Source organism: Cyprinodon variegatus, unplaced genomic scaffold (genome assembly GCF_000732505.1).
Source record: "Cyprinodon variegatus isolate N-32 unplaced genomic scaffold, C_variegatus-1.0 Scaffold269, whole genome shotgun sequence".
Classification (NCBI taxonomy): Eukaryota; Metazoa; Chordata; class Actinopteri; order Cyprinodontiformes; family Cyprinodontidae; genus Cyprinodon; species Cyprinodon variegatus.
The window spans coordinates 920152-930003 of record NW_015150722.1 but is presented as its reverse complement, the minus strand read 5'-3'; the positions used below and the strand labels follow the sequence as shown (position 1 = coordinate 930003).

Sequence of the window (9852 nt, the reverse complement as noted above, 5' to 3'; positions counted from 1 at the left end):
AACCACTTAGCTGCTATGTATGTCAGTGAATAGCGACCCCAATAATTTATTTCTCTGATCCAATGATAGGCAGGAATAGAAGAGCAGTGGGAGAGAGGAAAAAACACGCTCAAAACGCTCTGAACACATGTTGGCTGCAGCCATTCCAGTGATTTAAAGTACAAAAAAGCTAACCTATTACACAGGGACTAACCTGTCCGGGTTTTTCAGGTGGCAGATGAAATTAGATGAGGTGGACCTGGCGTCATGTATTTTTTTCCTACAGAAGCTGCGTCACGTAGCGTTAAACCTGGTCTACACTGTGCGTATTTCCTGTTTGGTACCTAATGGCAGGAACTCTGTCTGTAGTGCCGTCCATAACGCCTGGCACACCTCGGACACTATCCCAGACTCGAAGCAGGATGCTAGTTTGTAGCTCTGTGCGACGGTCTGTTTATTTGCACCCGAAGCCGAAACATGCAGCACCACGGACAGTCTTTTGGGAAAACTCACTGTGTGTCGTCTGGCGTTGGATGAGGGGATGTAGATGACGAACAAGCTTATCAAACCGACACACGGACACCCACAATCCTTGCTAGCTTGTGTCCCTCTTGCGTCGTGACGAGGAATAACAATGCAGATCACGCTTCAAAACTGGGCATAAATCAAAAATATCTGCATCATACCTGCGGCAAGGTATGATGCAGATACTGCCACACTGCTGCAGGAGGATACACAACCCTTTAGTACGTGACTGCCTGACAGCTGTTATTCTGCCTCTACAGTCAAAGTAGTAAAAAACTAAAGGTTGCTCACAATTCTGAAATCGCAAGTCTAAATCAATTTGGAAGTCATTAATTATGCAACTTAAGTACTCGAGTCTCAAACTCGTCCCCATCTCTGGCTCGTAGTTCTTCTAACTTATTTCATAATGATCTGACCTTGTCCATGATGAATGATGGAAGAGATGGTTTAAGTTTCCTACTCCTCACTCTTCTCCTTGCTCCTGCTCTGCATTCCCTTTGCCTCCCTTGCATCTCAGCTAGTACTCGTGGATGTAGTTGAAGTATTATTTTAGCCCTAGAGATGTTAATAAGCTGCTCCACACTGTAAAAATTCAACTTGTGTTGTTTGCTATGTTTACATATCATAGCTTCTAGAGACAGAGAGGTGAAAAGCAAAGGTAGCCTCTTCTGATCTGAATGGGAACAAACTCATAAAAGCAGAGAGGGGGGTGGTAGCGGTGGGAGGTGATGCATTTAAAGGCATAACAGAGAAGCTTTGGGACAAACGAGGGCGAGATGTTCATTTGACTGCAGGACACACTTCCAATCAGTTTTGAGCCAATTCATAAATAAAAAGAACTAAAGTTCACACAGATGAAAATGAACTAGATTACGTTCATAGATCACACTGACTCAGTTCACAAACCTATAAATGAACTAGTTCAAGTTCATTTGGTAAATGAAGCCACAATCCTCCACAATAGAACCTTTTATTTCCCCCTTTTAAAAGTGTGGCCATAATATGAAGTCTTTATTTAACCAAATTAGACAGAACTTCAGAAACATACAGAAACATTCAGGTTCTGCTGAAAAGATCTGGATAAAAGTTTTTCTTCCGTTCCTCATTCAGTAGCAGATATTTCCACAGATACCTCGGATGCTTTAACTCCATGTCTCACTTTAAATTGGAAGTGGGCGTGGCTCATGTACAGACTAGTTTGTTAAGTCACAGTTTGCACAAAACTATGCGACGGACTAACTCAAGTGGTCAGTCACCTGTCCTGCAAACAGGAAGCCTGGGTTTGTATCCCAGCTAGGGGGGAATGAGCCACCAGTTTGGATCCTTGGGCAAGACCCGTAATGCTCATGCCGGCTTTGGAGAGTGGCGGCCTAGTGGTCAGGGCATTGCACTAGGAATCCTGAGGTTCTGAGCTCAAGCCCCACTCGCAAGGACTGCCACTCTGGGTCCCTGGGCAAAGACCCTTAATCCCACACTGCTCCCCGGGCGCCGCACAATGGCATCCCACTGCTCCCCAAGGGGATGGGTTAAATGCAGAGATTCATTCTGGTGCTCTGTATTTGGGACAGTGTAATGAAAAAACAGTGACTTTTTTCTGTCCCAGTCTTCCTCTGTTAGTTGATCAAACTCTGCCAAGCGCTCTGCTAAACTGGCATCAGAAACACCAGCAGACCGGTCTGACTGGAGCAGACTTGTACCTGCAGTAGAAATGCTGGTCTGTCAGGTTGTAAAACCTGACGTTTTCCAATGAAAAGTGTTATTTTCTGAACTTCAACATTCAGCTGTGTGTGTCACTCATTATTCTCAGAGTAAATATCGCTCTCATTCCATGTTCATTACTTAAAAACGAATCGTTTCACTAGAAGAAATTAACATATTAAGTGTTCATGAACATCACTGGTTCCATTGATGTGGCAGACCTCCTGCCTTGTCCCAGGACCAAAGAAGACTCGGCCATCAGTCCTCAGTGACTGTAGATTACCCTGATGTCCAACACCATGAAGGTCCTGGAGAGACTTCTGTTGGTTCATCTTAGCAAACAAACCAGCAGCTATCAGGACCCCCTGCTGTTTGCTTATCATCATGGAAATTGAGTTGATGATCCCACCCGGTTCGATCCTCACAACCTGCACTCTGGGTCCCTGAGCAAGACCCTCAACCCCACACTGCTCCCTGGGTGCCGCACAATGGCAGCCTACTGCTCCCCAAGGGGATGAGTTAAATGCAGAGCTAAATTTCACCAATGTGAGATCAATAAAGTTCCATTATTATTCAATTTAGTCTGGTAAACTGCCTTTGACTCCAGCCAGATTTGGCCACACTAATCACAGCACAGGAGACGGGACTTTAGGATGCGTGACTCTCAGCCCCAGATTCGCCCACTTTTCTACAAGCATAACGACTAGCTGGATTCAACATGACTTAATTTGTGAGAAACTCCAGCAGACTCAGGTGGAGGCATCAACAATCACCTGGATCAAATACTAGCTGACTAACAGACCGCAGTGTGTTAGACTGAAGGCTCAGCACATATTTAGCAGGACAGGAGCACCACAGGGAACGGTACTCTCTCTATTCCTTTTTCCTCCGTTCACCTCTGACTTCCAGGACCAGACAGAGTCCTGTTATCTGCAGAAATACTGGGATGACTCTGCAGTCATTGGGAGCATCAAAGATGGAGCAGAAGCTGAGGACAGAGAGCTGGTGAAGCGCTTTGTGGCATGGTGTGAAAACAATCATCTGATCCTGCATGTCAATAAAACAATAAAATAAAATAACAGCTGTTATGACATCATGGGAGAAGAAGTGGAGGAGTATACATACTGGACTGGAGACACTGAGCAAAAATTGGTTGAAAAGACATGACTTGGATGACATGAAAAGACGACATGATTTACATCCAAATAATGTCTACATTGGGTTGAAAAGAGGAAAGCTAAAAAAGCTTTTATTTTCAAATCATTGAAAAGACGTTGAAAACTGCTTCTTATCAACATATATTATTGGATTAAAGTGGGACAAAATCAGATAAAACAGCCCAATTTTCTACAACTATTTTTGGACTAAATCAAGACTATGATGGACCGACTAGATTTAACACCAACGTCTAAATGAGCAGAATTGGTTACCTAAAGAAGCTTTGCAGCATGATGCTACATATGCTCTAGGATTCTGCTGTGGAGAGTCTGATCTGTTCCTCCATATTCTGCTGGGGTAACAGCATCAGACCTATAAAAGCTCAACCAGCGGATAAAGTGGTTCTAGGAACTCCATTAGATCCTCTAGAGATGATTTCACAATGAAGGATTCTTCATAGAGTGAAGAATTATGGATTGTGATGGAAAAATTCCCCTTTTCAATTAATAAAGAATGTTTTAATAGAAATGAACTAAATATGATCAGGCAGCTCTGTCAGTTATATCAATAGTTGCTTTACAAACGTCCCCCTATTGCAAAACATCACTTGTTGTCAGCCTCCGTTTTTCTTTAAACAGCCTTAAATTCAGCCTTACATTTTTTGTTTAACTGCTTTTTTCTTAATCATAAGCTGAAGGGAAAGTTTAATGAAATCATCAACTTTATTCAGATTATAGAAGAATAAAGGGAATTTTATTTCATAAATTTATTACTTTCTTAATTTTATTACAAACAGAAAATAACTTTCTTCGCTATGATCCTATTTTAATTTATTTTTAATCAGTAAATCACATTTAAATAGGTTTTCTCTAAGAAAAAGGGAAGAGGAATGAGATTAGTGCTTTCAGTCTCATGTTTTAGGCCCTTAATCAATTTTGGGCTTAACTAACTTAATAATTAATTATTTGTTGAATTTATAATCTTTTTTTATCTTACTACATGAAACATGGAAGGATCTCACCTCCATCTAATATTTAGGCCTACCTTGAAAAACTGCTAAATGCATACTCAAATTTATTTTTTAACAATTAAGTTGCTTTGACTCTTTTAGTGTAACCCTAATGCTGGGAATTGATTACATTTTATTTGTCTTTTCACAGATGAAACGCCAACTAATAATTCTCAACTGGGTAAGCGCTCCTATACACACACACACACACACAATCTGGGTTTAAGATCAATAGATGGGATCAGAGTTCTGAATATTAGCCTCAAAAAGTTTGCTTTAGGCAACTTGACAAAGTATTGGGGGAAACAAAAGGTGACTTTGATCCCTCCCACTGGACTGGCCTACACTATGGCGGGCATACACTGTGTGATATTTTCAATCGTACGATGAAATCACAGGGTTTGACGGTTAACTGCTCACGATGTATGTTCTTATACTCTGCGACCGAATGCTCTGATGTGATCTACCTGCTCAAACTGTACGTCTAAAAACCCTGTGGGACTCAGCTCTGCAGTGAGATGGCGCTACTCGGACTCGTCAAACCAGTAGCAGAGGAATATGAAGCTCACTAGAGTGAAACGCGCTGCCTTTGCAATCTGTGCAATGTTGTGCTGAAAGCCCTAAAAAGAAAAGAAAACGAGGTATTTGGACAAAGACATGGCGGAGCACACGTGGCTACTACGGTCTGTCAGTTTTACAGAAAGAACTCCATTTCACTCATTGCACCCCCGCCATGCTTCTGGGTTTTCATCTGAGAGGAAAAAGAAGACGAATCCTTGTTTGCCCACTGAGCAATTTGCCCACGACCACCTTAAGATGGCTGACTGAATTTAAAACATGTTCGATTTTCTCCCGACCTTACCATTCCTGATGGGGGGGTGGTCTTTAGAGGCTGATCGCCCCTCTTTACCCCCTGTATACTACACCACGCACCATCAGGCTGGAAGTTGGGCTGATAAAAAAATGATCGCACGACTGGAAAATCAGCCCAAAAAGGGGCAAACATTCTTACAGTTTGTGCATGGCTCTATAGGTGTAATTCATTGTTCCACCTCAGTGCTCCACAGCCACTGAAGGACAGAACAGAAGGAGCCTCTTAGATGAGAGGGGAAATGACTTCTGGAAAACTTCACCTCCATTTGCCTAAATTGAACTTTTTTTAGTTTGATCACTGGAAAAAAAACAACGAAATCTAGATAAGCCATTTTTTCTTAAAATAAGTGCATTTCTTCTTGATTTGAGGAGGTAAAAGAGACATTTTGCCAATAGAACAAGACAATTTACGTAAAAAATAAGTAAACACAATTGCATTGTCCTATTTCAAGGGCATATTATCTAAATGTCTTATTTTAAGAGTAAAAATACTCATTCAATTGGCAAACTATCTCATTTACCTACTCAAATTAAGGGTAAATGCACTTAATCTAAGAAATTTTTACTTATTTCTAGGTCGTTTTTCCAGTGATGCCTTGAGAATCTTCAATGATGAATATCAGCCTTTATTTCCTGCTATATATACATATCAATATATATAAATAATATAAATATATATATATGAATAAGTAAAATATACATACACACAATTATATTAAGTGACATACGTTTTGTTTTGTTTTGTTTTTTGTGTGAACTATAATCCCAAACACATCACACATTTTGTTTTTCTGAGGTAATTATGGAGATTTTGGCATCTGCGCCTAATGAAAACACAACTTTTAATGTGAAATATAACATCTAGCCAGTGAAAAACATTGATTAAACTATGTTTTTATTCCTGCTGAAAGGCTGCTTCCTTCAAAAAGTGCTTTTAATCTGAAAAAAGAAACCAGTTTTATCTAAAACCCATAAGTCTTCAGAAAACACATATTACATGTAGTCCCGCTGGAAAAGTGATTTCCAGAGTTTTGAAGCTTTACAATACTGCTGTGTTAGAATGATCAAGTAGAGGAAATGTTTATTAAAAATATAATCGAGTTTATTTTGTTTCTTCTGCTGCAGCCCTTCTGAATGCTCCAGAAATTCAAATGAACACAGTGACCAGCATACTCATCTCAGGAGTGGTCGTTCTGGGTGTTATAAGCATCTGCATTTCCCTCTTCTTCCTTGTGCTCCTGAAAGGCAGGAATACTCTTGTCACAAGTTTGTCTGGTGTCCGAAATGCAGCGTTCAACGGAGCGCATTAACTCAACTAACCACAGGCTCATCTCCAAACCCTGAGCAACTGGAGACAAGATGCTTTTGTATGTAGTTGTTCAAAGAGTGGCAGAAATGTTGCTAAAGAAAAAAAAGTTATGCATTTTTTTAGACATGTTCAAGTTTGTATATAACAGTATATTATACAACAGATGTTCAGATTATTTGATGTATTGGAGATACTAAAATGTAATAAACACCGACCTCCTGGAAACTTATCGAATAAAGATATCTTTACTGATTTTTCAGTGTCCCAGCACCAGTGACAGACAACAAGGAAGAATTCAGACTGACAATCATAAAATATAAAATCAGAAATAAAATGAATAAGAAACTGTAAAGTCAGGGAAAATGTACAGCAAAAGGAAACAAAATATGCATTTTCAGCAATATTGGCTAAATTAAAAGGTCCCAAACCTGTGAATCCTAAAGCAACACTTGGAGTAATGATAGGCCCGAGCAGCAGAAGCGCTTCAAAAGCCTATTGTAATTGTTCTGTTTATTATCATTTTTATCCCGACAAATGAATTGCCTTTTTGGAGGCCTTAAAACATTCAAAAACTCACAAAACTGTAGAGTAAATTAACCCCCTAATGGAATTTAAAGGAAAAGTCCGGTCAGCAAGGAATAATCAATCTATCATTATCTATACCTAAAACTAATACACTCGTGGTGATTTAATAAATTTAACATTAATCAGTTAAAAAAATAAAAACAATAATTTACATTGTGATCACAACGGCCATTTTTGCCCAAATATAGTAACCCCTCCCTCCTGCCATCTTCCAGCAGTGAGGTCACGGTGCGGTAAGCCTAGCGCCATTCTCCCCGCTTTACAAGCTAAATCAATGGGAACTACTAAACACATCTGCAATCAACAACAATTATTGAAGATTTCCAGAGGACTTCACCATTGAAATTCACCAGAGCTATAGTGAAACTGACAATGCCCACGTGCATGGCAGCTGGATGTTGGAATACATCGGGTAAAGGGGGGAAAATAATTAGCTATTCCACCTTTCTGATTCCTGATCCTCCACGGACGGGTTGGTCGTTGGATCGCCAACTTGAAGAGGGAGGATTTGCCATCGAACTTCTGGCCAGAGAAAAAACCCGTAATATGTAGCCAACATTTGGAAGAAGAATGTTTTCAAGATGACTTGGATAATAGCGCGTTGTGACAAACACCAGATACAGCACTGGGACTTGATCAACAGCCGATACCGCACCGTGATGTCACTAACCAGTAGGTGGCAGTAGTGTTCTTTGACAAACATGGATGCCAGACATCGGCAATGTGGAGTCAACAAGTCATCTCCATGTCATGTATTTAATCTACCCAGCCAATTAACCAGGTAAGTCCAATCTTCACCGTGAATTAACCTGTGCACCTGCTTCAGTGGCTGTGGAGTCAACAATGACTTGTTGACTCCACATTGCCCATGTCTGATGGATGCCTCCAGCACATTCAGATGAAAATTACTGTGAATTAAAAACACCTGTTATTTATTGAACATAATGGAATCATTTCAGATTTAAAGGACTTTCAGAAGTTTGAATTCTGAATATGATCGGACTTTTCCTTTAAGTATTTTAATGGATTCAGATATGGGCGTGGCCAAGCGCCTCAACAGCTCCCCCTAAAGTGAGATAGGGAAAACCATAAATCGCATAGAAATGAAATCAGTTAGGTAGCTCTCCCAAAATCATGAAAAAATTTATTTTGGTTCTAGGCTCTAAAACCTACAGGAAGTCGGCCATTTTGAGTCAAATGTCGATTTTTGACATTTAGTCAATTTTTTTGAAGTCGAACTTTAACAAACTGCTCCTAGGGATTTTGACCCATTGGCTTCAAACTTAGTGTGTATGCAGATAAGGCATGTGAGATTCAAAGTTATCATTTTTTGTGAGTTTTTGAGCATGCTGAAGGGGTGTGGTCAGGTCTCGAATTCGGCAAACTTGCCACGATTTTTGAAAAGCAACAACTTTTACAAGTAAAACTAAGCATCATTGAAGCAACTCCCCCTCAGAACAGGAAGTCACTTTTTTGGATGGAACAGTCTCTCTCTGTCCTACATGACCGTATCAAATTAAAACTTGTCAGCAGACAGAAACATCTTGTCTTAATATCGATCAACACACAGATAGTTTTCATTAAAGAGTGTTGGCGTGGTGGCATGGCGAACGGAGGCATTTTGCCATGACAATACGTTTGGCTCTCATTTGTACATTAATATTTTGACCTGCACCAAAAGCACAACAAATTATCCCAATCCAACCCCACACCGGAATCCAGAACAATATTTTTGGGGCAGGGCTTAATCTCTTAACATCGCCTCCTAGAAATAACGAAATTCAAACCATAAACCTATAAGCCATATTTAGTCCAATAATTATGAAAATACACGTTTGTATCTCAACAGCACCTACCAAAATGTTCTTGGGACCATAGTCAAACCCCACAGGAAGTCGGCCATTTTTAATTACATTTTACCCTGTTGTAAAAGGACTGACCCAATTTGAAACATTTGTAAAAAAAAAAAAAATCTGCCTTTTATCTAAAAGAGATGAAAGTTTCAAAATATGTTCCTTTCATGACCTGCAACAAGTTAGTTACCACAGCAAAGCCCTTATTTAAATTCAGTCACTCTGATTTTTCAAAACTTTCTGTTCTTAGGTAATCGTTGACCATGTGAAAATAAAGGGCACTAAAATCAATCAGCCCCTAGCCATGCTTTTCCAAAGATCATGAAATTTGGCAAACATCTCTATGTGACCAGCACCTACACAAAAGGGAATTGGAGCCATCATCTAAACCCCCCAGAAAGTTGCCTTTTTTGAATCAAATGTTGCACTGATGAAAAGAAAATTGCCGTACTAAAAATATTTCTCAAAAATCAGGCATGTGTCCAAAAGAGCTTTGAGTTTTAGAATAGATTCCTTAAATTACTACTCGTTTGGTGGTACACATTACCTGGCTCTTCTTAAAAGTCTGTCACTCTGATTTTTCAAATGATTGTCTTCACAGGACTTTTTTTGTTAGTTTTATAACAATCCTAACCAAATTTGATCGATTTATTTATCCCTTGTCTGTGCTTATTCGAGCATCTTGCTGTCATTTCAAGTAACTCACTTTATGGCATTCAGATTTAGAATTCTAGCCTAATACCCATTTCGACCACCAATATATATATATATATATGTGTGTGTGTGTGTGTGTGTGTGTGTGTGTGTGTGTGTGTGTGTGTGTGTGTGTGTGTGTGTGTGAGTGTGTGTGTGTGAGTGTGTGT

The 9852-nt window shown here is 39.8% G+C and overlaps 1 protein-coding gene across 1 annotated transcript in view; it reads left to right on the top strand.

Moving 5' to 3' along the window:
• LOC107089871 (zona pellucida-like domain-containing protein 1) overlaps positions 1 to 6768 on the top strand; it is a 27423-nt gene extending 20655 nt beyond the window's left edge. Inside the window, exons 7-8 of the mRNA XM_015382892.1 lie at positions 4521 to 4550; positions 6368 to 6768. Coding sequence (XP_015238378.1) covers positions 4521 to 4550; positions 6368 to 6552 — 215 coding nt within the window. The 3' untranslated portion in view covers positions 6553 to 6768. The remainder of the gene's footprint in view (positions 1 to 4520; positions 4551 to 6367) is intronic.
• The last annotated feature ends 3084 nt before the right edge of the window (positions 6769 to 9852 follow it).